Genomic DNA, 19,709 nt, shown 5'->3' with positions numbered 1-19,709 from the left:
GTGTCCTTTGACACCGATGCCGTGACCCGTTGGCCTCTGCGGTATCGGCCGCTGAGAGGTGACGGTCGTGATTTTAGAGACCTACTAAGTTCACATTAGGAGGGTGGAGAGGTGGTGCCACTGGAGTAAGTTACAGGTTTATCAGTCCTGTTGGGACTTTTGTGTTTTTAGGTTTTTGCTTGCCTGCTTGTTTTGTTGTTCGCTCGCTTTTTACGTTTACTTGCGCTCACTAATTGGTTTTAGGCATTAAACTGCTACTTTATAAATGTTGGGCCACTATAAAGTACTCGGTTAGGTTTAGGAAAAGATTCATAGCAGTTACTCTACTCATTTACAAAACTCGAGTTTGTGGTGAGAGCCGTCTCACTGATGGCTCAACCCAATGTGTGGGGATGAGAAAAAAATCCATTATTTCCTTTGGGTTCTAGTCCATTTAGGGTTCACTGTTTCTGTCAAAAAGGCCAACTGCTGTAGTCTTGGTCATGGTCATGTGGACTGATGGGTAACGCATTCATTTAGCAGTTTTGGTGATAGATTGTGCATTGTGTATGTTATGTAGAATTTCTTTGACTAACTGTAACATCATGTTTACTGTCTCACGTTTTCCCTTAAAGCTTAGACAAGGAAAAACAGTTGGTTATGATCAACATTTTAGAGTGAAATGTAACTTTATCTGTCACAAATAAGGATGGAAGGTTAGTGAGTTTGTACTGCAGTACGATTATGTTGTTACCATAAACAGCAAATGAGTAAAATTGTTTCATTTTGCATTGTGGCCTATGAATGTGTCACATGTCTATGATGATTATGGCTGTGCTATTTAGATAAGATTTATTTGTCACATGCACAGTTATACACAGTGAAATGTACATAGATATATGGACATAATGGTGTTGCCAAAAATCAGAGGACCATCAAAGTTAGTTACATTCATCTTAAGTGAAACTTTTTACCATATTTATGGTAATGAATTTAATTGTTACTGAGATGCTTCTTTACAATACAAAAATGTGAGCAGGCTTCATGCTTTAGAGGCCTTTAATGTCTTTAGAAGCCTTTTTGGTCACTTTAAAAATCTATTGAAAAAGTGTTGATACATTTTGCCACAGTTTAGTGTCTTGGCACTTACTTGGCTACAAAACGTCACATTTAGAAATAGTCTGTAAAGGTGCAGCAGAGCTACCAGTGTCTCTGCCTTGGCCTGCAGGGCCCTAATGTTTTATGGAAGACCCTCAATAATGCATGATCTTTGATAATAATTTTGCAAGTGTGAGTACACTACATACTCAGAACTGGCTTTGAACTGTGACACTGCTGAATAGACTCTCATACACATGGCCCATGGTGGAATACCTGTGTAAAGCATTTGTAGCTTGTATCTTTGTGGATGTGTTCTCAGCGGTGTATGAATTACAGCAGATTCTTTGGCTTTTTGCAGTCTGAGCTGTGCATTGTGCGCCACTGCATTGATCCATTCCTCCCCTTTGCTTCACCAGAAAAATGTACAATGATTCTTTTGGTGCTCTCACTCCCAACACCTACCCATAGCGTATGCAACATACTGCAACACAGAGAGAGCCGTTTCCCCTGGGCTTGTTGAAAATCATTGTGGGACATGTAGGAACTCAAAAGTTGACAAGCCAGGCTGAGGGTGGGTACAGCAAAACAGTACATTATGCATCAAACATAAAATATTGACGTTTGACAGTGAAATATCATCTAAATTTAGATTTTTTTTTTTTTTTTCTGAGGAGGAGGAGTTCCTCGAGGGGCTCAAAACATTTTAGAGTATTGCTTTATGCCTCTTTACTGCTTACTGTGGTGACATTTCTACAATAAAGGAAGGTTTTGAAAATACTTTGATTTATCTCATTCTCCACGATCTCCTCTTTGCCATTTTAACTGAGCTGATGACGTACACAACATATGTATGTTTTTATTACTCTGGTTCTCTATATGCAAGCCATACAGTCTTACACTGAAAATGCATTCATGAGCTTAATTAAAAGAGCTCCACTTGTAAAATACAGGACGGCACTCTGCCTTCCTTTCTATTGTAATCATTCAAACAATAAAATGGTGCAAATGGAACATTTTGAATGCTATTTAAAATAAAACAATTTAAAATAAAATTTCTGAGTATAAAACTGCAAATATTTTAGGATTTCTTGTAATCAGTGGTACATGATGTCATTAACAGGAGTAAGAAAAAGGGGACAAAGGAAGGACTCTGTAGAGAGTTATTGCAGTGCCTTCAGGCGGCACTGCAATAACTCTGCATGGAAACACTTCCAAAAGCATTCTGTCATTTTGCATCACTCAGTCTGAGCCTTTCATTTAACTACTCATTAGTATGTTTGTTTGTTAAACTGAACAGTGTGCAACTATTGAGCAAAGAAAGAGGATTGTGTGGCTGCATCAGGAATGCTCTGGAAATGGGCCATTTCTTCCTTAAGCCTCAGAAGACGCCTGATCACTGGGGAGATTGACGTTTTAGGCGGGGGAGGCAGAACACTCAGAAGAACTTGTCCTTTTGCTTAGGGGCAGTTCATGCCAACTGACATATCCATTGCCACCTGTGGCCAAGGCCACGACACAGCCTACAGCCACTGTAACATCAGTGGAGGAATTGCCCAGTTGTCTTGACTGATAGAAAAAAACAAGTCAAAGGTGATGTCCAGAGGAGAGCCTTAACCTCCTGCCTTAATGCCTTCACACAGTGCTAGATTTCTTTAGCTCACAGGCTGATGAAAACTGGCTACAGGTGTCTTATAAAATAAACTCAGGAGGGCGACAAGGATAAATTTTTGGTGTTGATTCTCTTAGACACAAACTTCAAAACCCCGGGGAAGTCTCGCCAACTTTTCTCACCCTACACACCAAAATCCAAAAGATTGTAACGTCATGACTGAGAGCAGCCAGCATGACTGACGTTATCAATGTCGGCAATGGACGTAAACAAAACCAGATGATGTCACTCACCATCATACCCTTCCAGAGGTTTTATAGACTTGTGCTAATTGGCTGAGCTTGACTCTATGTTCAAACCCAGCATCAGAATTGGGAAGAAAGGTGATTTTAAGTGACACTGAACGTGGCAGCTGCTGTCAGGCCGGCCGGTCTGATTATTTCAAAAACTGCTGATTCAATGGGATTTTCCAACATAATCCTCTCGAGGGTTTACAGGGAATCCTCAAAAAAAGAGAAAGTTCTCCAGGTCGTAAGAACCAAGCCATGCAGAAGAGCATCTCTGAATGCATGAGATGCTGGAGATCAAAGGGGATGGGCTGCAACAGCAGAAGACCAGATAACATGAAATTGTGGCTACAGTTCACACAGGCTCAGCAAAATTGGACGATAGACGACTGGAACAAATGTTGATTAATGATGAATGTTGTTAGGGCCAGCATTTATTGTTTGGAAAGAAAAAAAAAAAGAAAAGCATGGATCTGTCCTACTTTGTATCTACAGCTCAGGGTGACACTGGTGGTGTGATGCTCTGCTGGATTTTTTCTTGGCACACTACAGGCCCCTTTATACCAGCTGAGCACCACAACACCACAGCCTACCTGAGTATTGTTGCTGACCATGTCCATCCTTTTATAACCACAGTGTATCCATCTTCTGATGGCTGCTGCCAGCAGGATAACATGTCATCATGTCACAAAGTTCAAATCATCTCAAATTGGTTTCTTGAACATGGCAGTGAGTTTAGTCACATGACCTGCACAGTGGGATGTGGTAGGACGGGAACTTTACATCATGGATGTGCAGATGATCAATCTGCAACAATTGTGATGCTTTCATGTCAATATGGACCAAAATTCACCACCTTGTTGAATCTACGCACAAAGAATTAGGGCAGTTCTGCAAGGTGTACCTAATAAAGTGACCAGTGAATGCATACTACACTATACTTATTTGCCACAAAATTAGCTGGAACCTCCTGATAGTGTTACATGTTCCACTTACTTTTTGTAATTTGTGACCATCGTATCTGAAAACTCGTCCGCTGGTCTAAAATGAAATCTTTAGATACACAGGAGGAGAAACCAAGATGGCAACCCCCAACCATCCTTAGGGTGCTGCATCAGGTCCAAACTTTTAGAGGTCCTCATATGTCAAAAAAAATGACAATTTAATATTGCTGCTGTTACACATATTATTATTTGACCTCGTGACTTATGCTGTAATACCACCATTCCCAGAAAGCATTTAGAGAATAAGAGTGGTTCATTGCTGTACTCTCGATATTAAAATTGTTGATGTGAGGCCACCAAAATGCTAATAGAATACCTGGGATGTAGTATTTAAGTGACTAAAACTGAATGAATAGTAAATGAAATGAATGAATGAATGAATGTATTCACAATTTGATATTTAATCATATTCAGCATTAAAATGGGGGGAAATAAATGATTTCATCTTTGACTTGTGTACCTTTGCATAATGAACATTCAAAGTCAAACCCGTGCAGTGCACAGTGTTTGAATTCCTCACAAATCTGTAACTAAGTGAAGTAATAGGTCCTCTGCTTTTAATATATGAATTATTAGTACAAGAATTTGAGATACTCAACGGGGAAGAAAGTCTGTTTTTGACTGGTGGTGCTGAGGTGTAATTCTCTCCTTAACATTTCAAGTTCACTCGTGTGGGAGGCTTGTTATTCATGCAGATGTCAGAAGAAAAGGCGCTCTCTCTCGCTTCCCTCCTCTTTGTCTCTGCCTGTCTCGCTCTCTCCCTCTGTCTCTCTCTCTCTCTCGCCGTATATCTTCACTGCCCTAATTCTCAGGCAAGTGCTGCAGTGTGCTTGTTCTGCTGGCAGTTCATGTCCTATTGTTTGCTACTTCTTTAACACCTACATAATGTATTTCATTAAAATCTGCTGTCAGTTGCTGCCAGTTCCACTTCATCTCATCACTCAGTTTTTTTTTTTAATATTTGCTTTTTTTTTTTTTTTTTGCTTTTTTTAAAATTATTTATTTATTTTTGTTACCATCATCATCTGTCTCTGGTTTGTCTTTCTTTCGCTGCCAGGAATTCAATTATCCTGGCTGTTGTTTTATGATGTTGTCATGACATCCAGTGACGGATTCATTATCTCATCTCCTGGCATGTCACGGTAGTAGCATCGGGTCTGTTTTCAGCACTTGCAGCGAATGAATCCAGTTTTCTCGAGCGCATACAGACCGAAGATTTTGGCATGTTTTTCCTAATTAACTGAAAGATGGGGAAAAGATACATTTGAGAGTAACTTAGATACTGTATATTTTCATAAACATGAATTAAACAGTGAGGAGAGAGATCTGATGATGAATCGGTTTATTGTGGGCTCGTTTGTGTGCGAGTCAACACCAAGTTGAAATGTCCTCTTTTTTTTTTTTCTCTATGAAGAACTAAGATTTAAATTCTGATAATGAAAATATATTCCAATTTTGCACAAACTGAAAGAGCGATGCTCAAATGAAAGCTGTTGGATTTAGGCCAGGTTCTTGGGTTACAAGATGATTCTCACTTGGTAAAAATTCAGCAAGCTCTCTTTAAAACAGGAAAGTACTATCCTCTGCTCGGGTTATGGAAAAAGGTGGGATCTCTATCTTTTTTTTATCTTGTTAAAAATTGCAAAAGACCTTAAATGCACCTCATATAGCACAGCATAATAGAGTATTCTAATTCACAGACCGTGTGCCTTTCCCTTCATTACATGCTTTCTTTTAATAAAACTCTCTGTGTTGCAGGAAATGAGTTTGGCCATCCTGAGTGGTTGGATTTCCCCAGAGAGGGCAACAATCAGAGTTACCACTATGCCCGGCGGCAGTTTAACCTGGTAGATATGGATCACCTCCGCTACCGTCAGCTCTACGCCTTTGACCGGGACATGAACCGAACCGAAGACAAGTACGGCTGGCTGGCAGCTCCACCTGTAAGAACGTCACACGTGAGCCATGCAGTAGGCTTTATGCACACAATCGGATGAAAGCGTTTGCTACAGCAACTTTTCCAACACGTGCACGATATTTAATAGCCCGTTATTGTCAGTCAGTTGTTTATAAATCATTTATCTGATGATTAAATGTACTCTCAGCTCACTGTCTTCACATGCCTGTAAAGTCTTGCTGCAGACATTAGAGTTCATTTTGTAAATGTCTTGTTTCTCTGGCTGCTGTCAGGTTGAACAGTATTAGATTTCACTCTCGTGCTGGAGCTTCATGCAGTTGAAGCCTATGGGAGAAGGAAAAAAAATTTTTTTTTCTCTCGAGGTGCTGGTAGCAAAGTAATGGGATAATGCAAATGGAGACTTTGGCTAAATTGACAGGGATTAGAAGTGAGTGTGTGTAATTGATTCAAAAATACCTTCCCTCACATCCCTGGGAATCAGTCCTCAGATTAAAGCTACTTCACCTTGCTGTGTTACACCCTGTCCTGCGGAGTGCTGCTCGACAGACAGACAAATGCAGCCGAGTAGAAAAAATATCAGAGGGCATAATTAGAGACATGCCTGGTTCACACGGATAATTTCTGCATATTGGTCTATCAGTCAGAAGTGTGTTCTGACTTACCGGAGGCTCCTACAGCCTTTAGAAGTAGATGAGAGACAGAGCTTTGGAGGAAAGGCAAAGGAAGAGCACAGCCTTACTGATTTGTGTGCTGCCTTTTGGGGAAATGAGAGGGAATGCTGATCCCAAATGATGCTACTGGCAGGCAAAGTGAATATATTTGGCACCAGCGCTGACCTGCTGCACACTGTGGGTGCTGTTTTTCTTTTAATGGAAAAGCATATAGTAGATCACAGCTATACAATGCATCCTTTAGACTTCTGATCATAAAGTATGTCTGTAACAGTAGCTGTGCTGTGGTCTCCAGCCAGGTGAGTGTGGCTGTGTGTGTCTCTTATGGAGGGTCAAAATCACTGAGGAAGAATCCACAAGAAGCTTTTGTCTGATCTTTAAATAGTCGTTCAGTTCTCTCAACATAACGAGGTTATCTTAGGGAAAATAAAATGTCATCACAAGGTAATACAAATTATAAGGTCGTATCAACGAGCGTCCTCTGTGTATAATTCTGTAAAGTCTAATTAATGGTTCTTGTATCCAGGTCAGTTTTGAGCTCTCTTAAACTGAATTTGATTTTTGTAAGCAGAACCTTGATCAGAATCAGCTTTACTGGATGTGTACAAGTTTGATCTCAATGTACAGAGTAGACACACAATAACAACATGAATATAGCACATTTCCAGATTTATACATGCAGTGGTGCAGAGTGCTGGAATCCTTATGGAATAAATAAGGGCTTGCTGTATATACAGTATGTACATGAGGACTTGACAGATTGATGGCCTGTGGAAAGAAACTGTACAGATGTCTGGCTGTTTTGGCGTACATTGCTCTGTAGTGCGTACCAGGGCGGAGGAGTCAGAAGAGGTTGTGCCCGGGGTGTGATGGGTCTGCGGTGATACTGCCTGCCCGTTTCCTGATTTCGGTCCCGATTGGGAGAACAAGTCAGCACCAGCGGCTGTCCGCTGTAGTCTAATTTATCAGTCAAAATGACTGATCCTGATACTACAAAACACTTCCACTGACAGCAGACTGACAGATTTGGCGGGCAATAATAGTCTGTTTCTGCTGCTGCAATCTAAGGCTACAAATCAGCTAATCAGAATATGTGCCAACAAATAAACTGGCAAACAGACATCACACCCAGAGCTGAGAAGATGTATGAGACATTCTCGCACTTGGATTGGACGCCATAGAGTCCGGACTTTAACCACACCGAGAATCTTTAGGATGGAGAGTATGTTACGCAGCGGTCTGATTCTCCCGTCATCGATACAGGATCTTAGCAGAAAATTCAGCTTTGGATGGAAATGAATGTTGCAGCATTGCATAAGCTTATTGATATGATGCCACTGCTAATGTGTGTCATCGTCAAAGCTAAAGGTGGCCCAATGAGTTGTTTTTTGTTTGTTTGTTTGTTTGGGGTTTTTTTGGAGGGGGGTGGGGGTCAAGCTGCCTATATTCTGCAGCACATTAGCAAATCCATACATGCAGCATCATAAAGCTCTCTATTCAGCAACAAGCAGAACGAGTCCTGCAAAGATGGTTGTCGGTCTAGTGTTACACAGAGAGACGGGAGCTGCTGAGACGTCTACAACTACAGTTTTATTGCTAAAGAGTAAAATAGCCCTAAATATTTTTGCAAACTATATCTAAATACAGAACAGTAGTTTCGACACACCTTCTCATTCAATGTTTTCATTCATATATATATATATATATATATATATATATATATATATATATATATATATATATATATATATATATATATATATATAAAATATTATATTCCATGGACTTAGAGTTGTAGCACATGTAGCATGTGGTTTTGCAGTGTCCTGCTGAAATAAGCAAGTAGTTGTGTGAAAAGCAGCACGTGGTTCAGTATTAATGCATTAATTAATGTAGTGTTAAAGCCTTCAGAGTAACCAGTACTCTGTGCATTAATGCATCGCCATGCCATCATGTTGAAATGATCTCCTGCATTAATCCAAGATTCCCAATATGTTTTAAATGTATTGCTGCAATTTAATTTATTATGAGCATATATTTTGTAGTTTGTAGTATTTAAATGATTTGCTAATCATTGCACTCAGTTTTTAGTTTGCATGATATACTGTGACCAACATTTTTGTACTTGGAGTGGTAACAACATGTAGGATTGCATCAGTTAGTCAGTACTTTGATAAAATAGCACACACAGATATTATCTTTAAAAAGGCAGCTGCTAAGGAGAGACGTTAATCAATATAGGCATTATGTAAAACTTAAGCTACTCATAAGATATTGAGTAAGTGGCCTGAAGACCAGACGAGAGACGATAAATCAGCTCTAGTGGTTTCTGTAGCTGACCCTGCGCTCCGGTCTCTGCTGAGACAGGAAATTCTTATTCACAGAATGAAACAATACCACAAAAAGAACATCAGAACATCACTCGCAGATAACACCAATAACTGTTCAGAGATTCAGCTGTAACGACCGGACGAGTCTAAAGCCTTTGTAGAGCTCATCAGTGACATTGCCAAGGTAATTGTTCTTAGTGGAAAAATTCTATAGCTCAGTTAGTTCAATATTTCACTGTGGTGGGAGGATCCAAGGGCGTTTTGTAGTTAAAACGAGAAGCGTAAGATGATATGTCAGCAGTTCTCCTTATTGTCCCAGGTGTAAATGAACTAAGCAGAAATGGAAACATGTGGGGACTTTGCTGAAAGGTGAGATTTGTGCACACGTCTTTGAAGGTGTGCATCTGTGAACTCTAAAAGGCCCAAAGTTTGGACTTGAACTCAAACTCCTCTTGGTGCAGAGATGGTATCACTTAAGGTGACCGGTGTACACTAGCAAATAAACCCAGGATACCAACAAGACTTAAAGGCTCTGACACCAACCACTAGAATTACAAGATACTTAATCACTGATAATGTAACTTTGTAATTGTAAAAGCAATCTATGTATCCAGCTTTAAGAAATAAGGAAAATGCACTTCTTATGTATTTTTCCCCCTAATAATGAAGTAATTGGAATGAGCAGTTTGGATATGAGGCAGTGATTCATTCACATAGTTTTCAATAGCAAACCTCGGGGGCAAAAGTCAAATCATTATTTTTGCCTTTTCCAGCAGCAGGTTACATCTTCAAATGTATTTTCGATGTCTCCTATCTCTCCAGAAACGGAAAATGTTTGCCTGTGGCATATCCAAAGTTAAATCCAATTTTTCTGCCAACTGCGCTGGGTGCGCTGGACTGCAGCTGACTTAATATAAGTTCCAGTGAAGAAAAGGAGCCGAGAAGAGGATGGCATTTTGTGCAAATATTGGATTTTAGCAGTGGACTAGCAAAAATTTACTCATTCAGATTGCTGACTTCAAAAATAAGCTCTTATTGCCTGGCTAAGTTTCAGTCAAAACAGTTCCCAATCAGGGCGATTCTGCAGGCGGTGACAGAAATTTGACAGACTGTGACCTAATGTCATACTAGAAGGCTTTGCTTTCATATCAGGCGACTACTTATTGGCTCCTAAATGGGTATTTTTCTTAGTGCAAACTAGAAAATGATTAGATTATCAGTTTTATTTTTCTATGAACTTTAACAGATTCTGAATATAATCACAATACATTTAAAAGCACCAAGTCAGGCAGTTACATTTCTGTTTAGTCGTAAATAAAAATGGCCATTTTTTTTTTTTTTTTTTTACACGTGTTAATTTGGCCAAAAAACTTTATGGAATCAGATTCAGTTTTGCTGTTACTGCCGGTCAGTGAAACTCGGCATTACTTTCAAGTTCTCGTGCAGAAATGGACTCGCTAAGAGACTCCAGACTGTCAGCTCATTCCTTAACCTCCATCCTCTCTGCCGGTCCAGTTGCAGGGGTGCTTATCTTCTCGTTCAGCCGTGAATTTGCTGCCCTGAAATTGGCTTGGGGAACAAGGCACTAAAAATAGGGGGTGGGGTGACATTGATAATCTCTGCTAATGACACGTTAACAGTAGCTCGCTCCACAGGAGAGTGGCGGCTTTATCATGTGCAGCTGTCTAAAGCTGACAGTGTCTGCCTTGCACTACCCAGGGCCGCTGCTTTCTGCTGATGATTGCCACCCGAAAATTTGATGTGGGAAATGTCTCTTAGTCTATTTGGAAATGTGTAGTCCACTGATATAATGTGCTCCATTATAACTCTCTAAATCCAAGATGAGAAAGGTAATGACTATTCATGAAGAAATACTTTATTAGCTTTTCTTTTCTCTCTCTTTTCCCCCTCTAGGCCTTTGTCAGCGCCAAGCACGAAGAGGACAAGGTCATTGTGTTTGACAGGGCAAATGTGCTCTTTATCTTCAACTTCCACCCCAGTAAGAGCTTCCAGGACTACAAGGTGGCTGTAGAAGTTCCAGGAAAGTATCCTTCACATGCCTTTTTTTAATTTTAAATCTTCAGACTGTGGCTTTCCTCTGTTACACCACAGTGCACACTCAGTAATGTTGTCCTCGTTAGTTACTCCCTTTATATAATAACACGACTAATCTTTTGAGCTTGACAAATCACTAACTGACAATATTTCAACCAAGACAGTAATTGACTGCTAAAAGGGAGACTGAAATGGAAAGCTGGGAAACGCACGATCCGCACCGCTCAGCCGATATATGATCTGTTTTGGGGAAGGTGCTTCTTTTCTTGACATTATTTTACCCTGCTGGATAAATCTTCTCAACCCTGGGCTTTCTGTAAATTTTGAGCATTCCCCATAACTCCATTCTCCACCAAAATTGGATGTAGTAAAACAAACAGCTGGCCAAAGCCCCCCTCCCCAAAAAGATCGAATTAGTCTTGGTCTTAAATAAAAAAAAACCAATGAATTAAGTTTTAGATTGCTGGGCTCTGCAGTCTGAAGCAAACGCCATGTAACAGGAGGAGTATAATGGATACATTTTTCATGGGAATGGAGACTTTATAATAAGTCTCTGTTCTTTTGCCAGCTTCACTGTGTGTGACCTATTCCAAAAAGTAGCATTTTTATCACATCAGTTCAGGACTGATTCATCTCAGTTTCCTCCTTTGAGATTTGCTGTGGGTTACAGATTTCACTTGACAAGTGTCCAGTGTGCACGAAGCATCTATAAACAGACGTTTATTAATATATATATACAGAAGCTTTAGGTAAGGGACAAGAAGCTTTCAGTTGTTGTGTTTCTGTTTGTGATCCAAACACATTCATACAGATGTTGGTCCCATGCTGGTGAGTAGTTTGTGTTTAATGCAAAGAAGGATTCAGTTTGTTTAAACGTAATTTCTAATCTATCAGTTTAGATATGTGCAGCATACGTGGTGTTGTCCCCAGTGGTTAAGGCAGCAGAATAGCCAGTGGGATCCAGGATTGCACTTAAGCTAACCTGCTGTGCAGTAGTCTATTGAACAGTAGCTGTTTCCACAGGTTGGCTGTATAGGAGGGTGTTGCAGTGCTCGGCACTGTTTGGAGTTTGCATGTCATCTCGCTGTGCCTGTGTGAGTTTTCTTTGGGGACTTCAGTTTTCTCCCACAGTCGAAAGACACGCTTGTTAGCTTAATTGGTGAATGGTTGTCTGTCTCTCTTTATTAGCCTTACAAGAGCCTGGCAACCTGTCTAGGATGTACCTTGCATCTCACCCAGTGTCAGCTGGGATAGGCTCCAGCTTCTACCCCCACAGCCCCGTGACCCTGGATGGATGGATGGATGAATAAAACTGAAAAAATAAAACATAGAAACTGAAGACTTAACAGTATTCCCTGAAAGCCCCCTCCTGTCTGATCATTTCTTAGTAACATTTACATTTACTTTAATGGATTACACAGCAGCGGGGAATAAGTTTTATTACAGTAGAAGTCTTTCTGAAAGTGCTGTAACTAAGTTTAAGGATCTAATTCCTTCATTGTTATGCTCTTCAGTGCCATGTGCCAACACAGTGCAGAGCAGCTACCTAAACTCTGCTCCCAGTGAGGTCGATTATCTCGTCAATAATTTTACATCCTCACTGCGTATAACTTTGGATACTGTGGCTCCTCTGAAAAGGAAAGCTTCAAATCAGAAGTGCCTGACTCCGTGGTATAATTCACAAACGCACAGCTTAAAGCAGATAACCCGAAAGCTGGAGAGGGAATGGCGTCTCACTAAATTAGAAGATGCTCATTTAGCCTGGAAAAAAAGTTTGTTGCTCTATAAAAAAGCCCTCCGTAAAGCTAGGACATCTTACTATTCATCATTAATTGAAGAAAATAAGAACAACCCCAGGTTTCTTTTCAGCACTGTAGCCAGGCTGACAAAGAGTCAGAGCTCTGTAGAGCCGAGTATTCCTTTCACGTTAACTAGTAGTGACTTCATGGATTTCTTTACAAATAAAATTTTAGACATTAGAGAAAAAATTATTCATAACCATCTCAAAGATTATTCTTCATGTTCGGCTGCTTTCAGCACTGCTGGTATTTGTTTAGACTCTTTTGCTCCAGTTGATCTTTCAGAGTTAACTTCAATAGTTACTTCCTCCAAACCAGCAACATGTTTGTTAGATCCCATTCCTACTAGACTGTTCAAAGAAGTCTTTCCAATTATTGATGCTTCAATCTTAAAAATGATCAATCAGTCTTTATTAGTTGGCTATGTACCACAGACCTTCAAGGTGGCTGTAATTAAACCTCTGCTTAAAAAGCCATCACTTGACCCAGCTGTCTTAGCTAATTATAGGCCAATCTCCAACCTTCCTTTTCTCTCAAAGATTCTTGAAAGAGTAGTTGTAAAACAGCTAACTGATCATCTGCAGAGGAACGGTTTATTTGAAGAGTTTCAGTCAGGTTTCAGAATTCATCACAGTACAGAAACAGCATTAGTGAAGGTTACAAATGATCTTCTTAGAGCCTCTGACAGTGGACTCATCTCTGTTCTTGTCCTGTTGGACCTCAGTGCAGCTTTTGATACTGTTGACCATAACATTCTATTACAGAGATTAGAGCATACTATAGGTATTAAAGGTACTGCACTGCAGTGGTTTGAATCATATTTATCTCATAGACTCCAATTTGTTCATGTAAATGGGGAGTCTTCTTCACACACTAAGGTTAATTATGGAGTTCCACAGGGTTCTGTGCTAGGACCAATTTTATTTACATTATACATGCTTCCCTTAGGCAGTATTATTAGAAAGCACTGCATCAATTTTCATTGTTATGCAGATGATACTCAGCTTTACCTATCAATGAAGCCAGATGACACACATCAATTAGTTAAACTGCAGGAATGTCTTAAAGACATTAAGGCCTGGATGACCTCTAATTTCCTGCTTCTAAATTCAGATAAAACTGAAATTCTTGTTCTCGGCCCCACAAATCTTAGAAACATGGTGTCTAACCAGATACTTACTATGGATGGCATTACTTTGGCCTCCAGTAACACTGTGAGAAATCTTGGAGTCATTTTTGACCAGGATATGTCCTTCAATGCACATATTAAACAAATATGTAGGACCGCTTTTTTGCATTTGCGCAATATTTCTAAAATTAGAAACATCCTTTCTCAGAGTGATGCTGAAAAGCTCATTCATGCATTTATTACTTCTAGGCTGGATTATTGTAATTCATTATTATCAGGCTGTCCTAAAAGCTTCCTGAAAAGCCTTCAGCTGATCCAAAATGCTGCAGCTAGAGTCCTGACAGGGACTAGAAAGAGAGAGCATATTTCTCCCATATTGGCTTCTCTTCATTGGCTCCCTGTTAAATCTAGAATAGAATTTAAAATTCTTCTCCTCACATACAAGGTCTTGAATAATCAGGCACCATCTTATCTCAAAGACCTCATAGTACCATATCACCCCAACAGAGCACTTCGCTCTCAGACTGCTGGCTTACTTGTGGTTCCTCGGATACTTAAGAGTAGAATGGGAGGCAGAGCCTTCAGCTTTCAGGCGCCTCTTCTGTGGAACCAGCTTCCAGCTTGGATTCGGGAGACAGACACCCTCTCTATTTTTAAGATTAGGCTTAAAACTTTCCTTTATGATAAAGCTTATAGTTAGGGCTGGATCAGGTGACCCTGAACCATCCCTTAGTTATGCTGCTATAGGCCTAGTCTGCTGGGGGGTTCACATAATGCACTGTTTCTCATTCACCTTATTTACGTTGTTTATACTCCACTCTGCATTTAATCATTAATTGATATTAATCTCTGGCTCTCTTCCACAGCATGTCTTTCTCTCCCCTCAGCCCAACCGGTCGCGGCAGATGACTGCCCCTCCCTGAGCCTGGTTCTGCTGGAGGTTTCTTCCTGTTAAAAGGGAGTTTTTCCTTTCCACTGTCGCCAAGTGCTGCTCATAGGGGATCGTTTTGACTGTTGGGTTTTCTCTGTATTATTGTAGGGTCTTTACCCACAATACAAAGCACCTTGAGGCGACAGTTTGTTGTGATTTGGTGCTATATAAATAAAATTGAATTGAATTGAATTGAATTGAATGAATGAATGAATGAGCTGAATGAGTTTAAGATTAATCATAAACTGTTTAATCTTCACTGCTGACAATGAAGCTCAACATGGCTCTACATAAAACTCCAATAAGTGCATTTGGTATGAAAAGATTTTAGTGGATCAGACTTGATTTTAGTGGATCAGACTTGTTAAAATTAAATGTATCTTGTAAAGACCCGCAGCTTTAATGGCAGTGTTTTCTCTAGAGCTAGGACTTTTCTTGATATAATTTTAGCAGTTGCTGTTGAGGGGAATATGAGTCGGTTGTTTATAGTAGTGTTGTTATGCTATTAGAGAGAAGTAATAGCAGAGCCCAGTGATTCAGAAAGCATTCTCTTTAGCAGCACTAGCTGTCAGAAATTTAATGAGTCCCACAGTTGTGATTACAGCAGGCTTAATGATCAGGAATGTGAGCGGGGGACAGGAAGCTGACAGATTTGTATTTATTATAACGGACATCGCTCCCTTATGAGGCCCACTGTAGCTCACACCAACGGCTTCCCGGACGGATATGAAGCTGTGATGCATTTCCAGCTACGACTTAAATAATTTGATGGTGAGTCAAAACGCGAGACGGAGTTTGGTGGTTTTCTCTGGATGCCAGCAGTTCGGATTATTACACATGAGAAATTCTGTCTCAGATGGTAATGATTCGATTGGCTGACGTCGAGGGTTTTTAAACAGGAGTTATTCCTATTATTTCTGCATCGTTTTTCTTTTATTTAGATGGATAAGTGGTTGCCTCTGGCCAATAAGTGAAATAATGAAACTCTGTCAAACTGTAATAGAATATCATAAATGAAAACAGCATAACAGATGTGACATTATCACAATCAAAATCATTTCAGTGGGAATTATTATGCCTAATTGTGTTATTTGTAATTATCATATATAGTTACATACAGTAAATGTTTAGGTTACATTGTCATTGTCGTAGCATAAAAAAATGCGGTTGCAATCCCACCAAAGAACGGTTCCTATCTATTCTAGGTGTTAATGAGCACGCTATCAAATGTGAATATTGAGACAAAACATTAATCAAGTTTATGTGATGATTAAAAACCAAGAGAAGTAACCTCTAATATTTTAATATCATCTTTTAATTGTGAGCTCGTTTGATGTGCAGCGATGCCTTGTGTTTTTACTCTGCCTTGATCGGGTGAATCTTGGGCACAGCACTAATAGCCTTGCTTCACAGTGTCGGTAACATCGTTTTTGAGGGTTTATTTTCATTTAGATGCAACCACATCTTTTCCTCCTGGTGCTTCTTTTGATGTTTAAGGAGAGGCCTCAGACACTGGGTGGGTTGAGAGGAAATGCAAATAAATGTGAGGGCAAAGCTTTGCCTGTCATTATACAGCGAGGCGGTAAACACATAAAGGCAAATGTGCTGTGTGTGTGAGGAAGGTAAATGTGCCGTGTGTATGAGGAGATGCAGATCCTCCGATGGGAATGTGTGCAGAGGATCCAATTAGGCTAGAAGACAGATGAAAGTGCCACTCAGAGGCAGAGGAGGTAAACAAGACGAGCTCAAAGAGTCCAAAAGTGCTTTTTCATTACACTCAGCCGTCATATACTTAAACTTTCTTCTACCTGTGTGAGGGTCAGGGATGTCACGGTGGAGCTCTGCACCACTGCTGTATCTGGAAATAATAGCTAGATGCAGGTGACCATGCTGTGCACCACTGAAAATTGATCCAATACAGGATGTCATTTCCTTTGGCAATACAGCAAGTACCGTATTACATCAGAGGATGCCCCTCTCTAGCAAAAAAAAAAAAAAAATGTTACCTTCTTTTGGCCTCCATCTCATGTTGCGTGATTGCAAAGCATTTAAATAGATTTTCAGGTGTTTATTCTGGCGTCTTCCATAATTATGTTATCAGTTAAAAAATAAGCACAATGTTGCCTTAATAGCAAAGATATCACCAGGTCTGAATAACTCGTCAGCACAACTGAACACTGGAAAATAGTTGTCAATGTAGCAGCAACAGTGTAACAGTTTTATTCTCTGAGATACGATGCAAAACTGAAATTCTGCGCTATAGTAATCCCTCCATATTCGAGCCGTTCGTCCTCTTCATATTTCTTAGACCTGCTTCTTTTAATTGTTCTCTTTGGAACGTGTGTTTGTTTCCCTCTAAGAACAGCAGTGAAAGTAAAGTGAGGCACCTCACCTAAAAAAATTGTTGCCCATTAAAATGCAGTCAATGTCAGGTTTTTCGACAGGCACTCAAGCCGTCGGTGATTTTTATTATTTTCTCTCCGAATCGTGGTGGACACCTTCTTCAGGCAGTGGTCTTTATCTGGCTGGTTAGAGTATTTGAAATCCCGGTTGGATCCTGTCATGAAAGCTGTAGCTGACAGGGCTGATTGGTCTTTGATTTACACTGTGCCAATAGGCAGTTGCGATTGTGTCAGGTCATCATTTTACTTTCCTGTCTGAGCTGCTCCCAGAATGCCATTTGGGATAATTCAACTACAGGTGTAGTGACACTAACTGACTAACTATGCATGAGTGAAAATAACGTGCTCTGATATTATCTATAATATTCCAGGTGAGGTTTCTGGGGAAAAAAAAAAAGCAAATGTTCATCCATTTCTTTTTAATGCAGCTCTTCGCAGACTGCTGTAAGATAAATGGAGATGTGGCTGCGTGGTGTTCCATTAGGTCGTAACTCTAACAGATATCATCCACAGACATCCTCATCAGTCCAGAGGCCTAATCTCTGATTCCAGAAGATGTTCAAATGCTGTAGACAGATAGAGGAGCTGCTTTATTTCAGGCATTAAAGGCGAGTTAAACTCCTTGGGTTTTATTTTTGTACTGTTGGCTGTCGTTTCTCACGTTTATGATAGCATTGTACTCAGTAAGGTAATCCCTGAGTTCTGGAAACAGACTGATTATTATCAAAAGTATGTTGAGGCAAGAAACGTGAGCAGGCGGACGATAAGAGAGGCTGTAAACAAACGGTTTGACCAAATTATCTAAATAAACCTCGGCCCAATCTGCATCCCACTAAAGCTCTATAACATGTATGATATTAGTATGGCACTGCCTTTTAAGGTGCTATCTGCAGTACCAGGTACACTGATAGGAATACATAAATCAGCTACCAGGTGCACGAACAATAATCTGCAGCTAAAGACAGCAAATCCTTTGTCATTTAATCTCACTTATTTAAGGTGTTCATAAAGTCCAGTTCTGTTATCCGAAATCACCGTTATTCAATAATCTTTAACCAAGCTAATCATGAAAAATGAACCCAGAAATGTACATTGGAATATTATGAATATTATGTTTATTTACATACAAAGCTACACTTCTAGATAAGAAAAGGGAAAAATACTCTGAGTACAAACATGTTTGTTTAAATGTAACTAATCTGACTCAGGAACAGCACATTTTCTATGCAAATATGTAATTTAATTTTTAAATTAAAACTAATCTTTGCCACCTCAACAAAAAGTATGACAAAGATATTTTTGGATCACCTCAAAGTGTAAAAATGAAACTAAGCTGTAAATTTAAAAAAACAAAAAAAAACCTTTAAATCATACTTTTTTATATATGAAGTGATAGAATTTAAATGCGTTTTATTTTTATTTTATAGCAATATTCTTTAAAGCTTCCTCTTTGCATCAGTTGGCTCAAGCTGCCTCAACATTTTCCGTCACAAAGGAATCATTTCTTCCACTCTGATGAAACTTGCACCAGCTGAGCGGCAAGCCGGGTAAAAATCGACTCTGAAAAAGGCAGGATATTTAGGAGGCTTACAAGGCCGTGCCACATTCTCCAGATGTGCCCATGCCGCTCGCTCTGCTCTTGTTTACCCTCACTGGGGTGCTATTACTTTCATATGTTTTTTTTTTTTTTGGGGGGGGGGGGGGTGAGTTGATGGAGAAACTAAGTGGTGGTGTGATCTGCGATCGTGGCCATGCCAAGATTGTTTTCAGGTCATCAATGACTCGAATCGTCTAGCTTCAGACTGCCTTTCTGCTCATTGGGCAAAATTGATTGTGTTCTTTAATCTTCTCCTTTATTCACACAGGCTGTATTGATTACAGTACTGTAAGCTGTTGTTGCCGCCATCTGCAGCCACTAACAAAGATGTAATCGCTCAAAGCATCCAACTACCAATTTGTGCCAGTTTTCACCTCCTTTCAGAGAAATTTGCCAGAGACCTGCGAACCATTTCCAGCATGCACTCTGTGCCATAGAAACACATACGGTGTGTATATATGGAAGGAAGGAAGGAGCACTGCAGTGCTGCTCGCGCTCCAAATCTGTTCTGAAACATCCTATTGGAATATTTACAGTTCGCAACCTTATTACATTCACTCAGTTGGGAAGTTTTTTTGCATTATTTGTATTAGAAAGATTAAAGTTTCACACATCACATCATGTATCCAGTTTCCCAGAAGCATTATAGTGCCTGAGAGAATATTTCTGTTTTTTGGGTTTGTTTTTTTTTAGATGGGTATTGCAAAGCCTCCTTTTGCAGAATGAGTTTGCTCTGTCAATAAATCACCATAGTGGCAAGTTGAGCAGAGGAGGTGTGGAGGAAGGGATCTTTCTCTGGAGCAGAAACAATGCACAGAGGAGAACTTCTTTTTAATCATCACTATCAAAGCAGACAAGCAGAATTTTTCAGGGCTGAACGAGGCAGCGTTTGAGCAT

General features: G+C 39.9%; 1 protein-coding gene across 1 annotated transcript in view; it reads left to right on the top strand.

The window, feature by feature from the left end:
• Nucleotides 1-19,709, top strand: part of gbe1b (glucan (1,4-alpha-), branching enzyme 1b) — a 94,262-nt gene that overhangs the window by 60,194 nt on the left and 14,359 nt on the right. Inside the window, exons 13-14 of the mRNA XM_030744335.1 lie at nt 5,739-5,923; nt 10,814-10,944. Of these exons, the coding sequence (XP_030600195.1) occupies nt 5,739-5,923; nt 10,814-10,944 (316 nt within the window). The remainder of the gene's footprint in view (nt 1-5,738; nt 5,924-10,813; nt 10,945-19,709) is intronic.

This window comes from Archocentrus centrarchus, chromosome 13, assembly GCF_007364275.1.
Source record: "Archocentrus centrarchus isolate MPI-CPG fArcCen1 chromosome 13, fArcCen1, whole genome shotgun sequence".
Classification (NCBI taxonomy): domain Eukaryota; kingdom Metazoa; phylum Chordata; class Actinopteri; order Cichliformes; family Cichlidae; genus Archocentrus; species Archocentrus centrarchus.
Note: the sequence above shows the minus strand (reverse complement) of the source record. Positions and strands in the feature narration are given on the sequence as shown.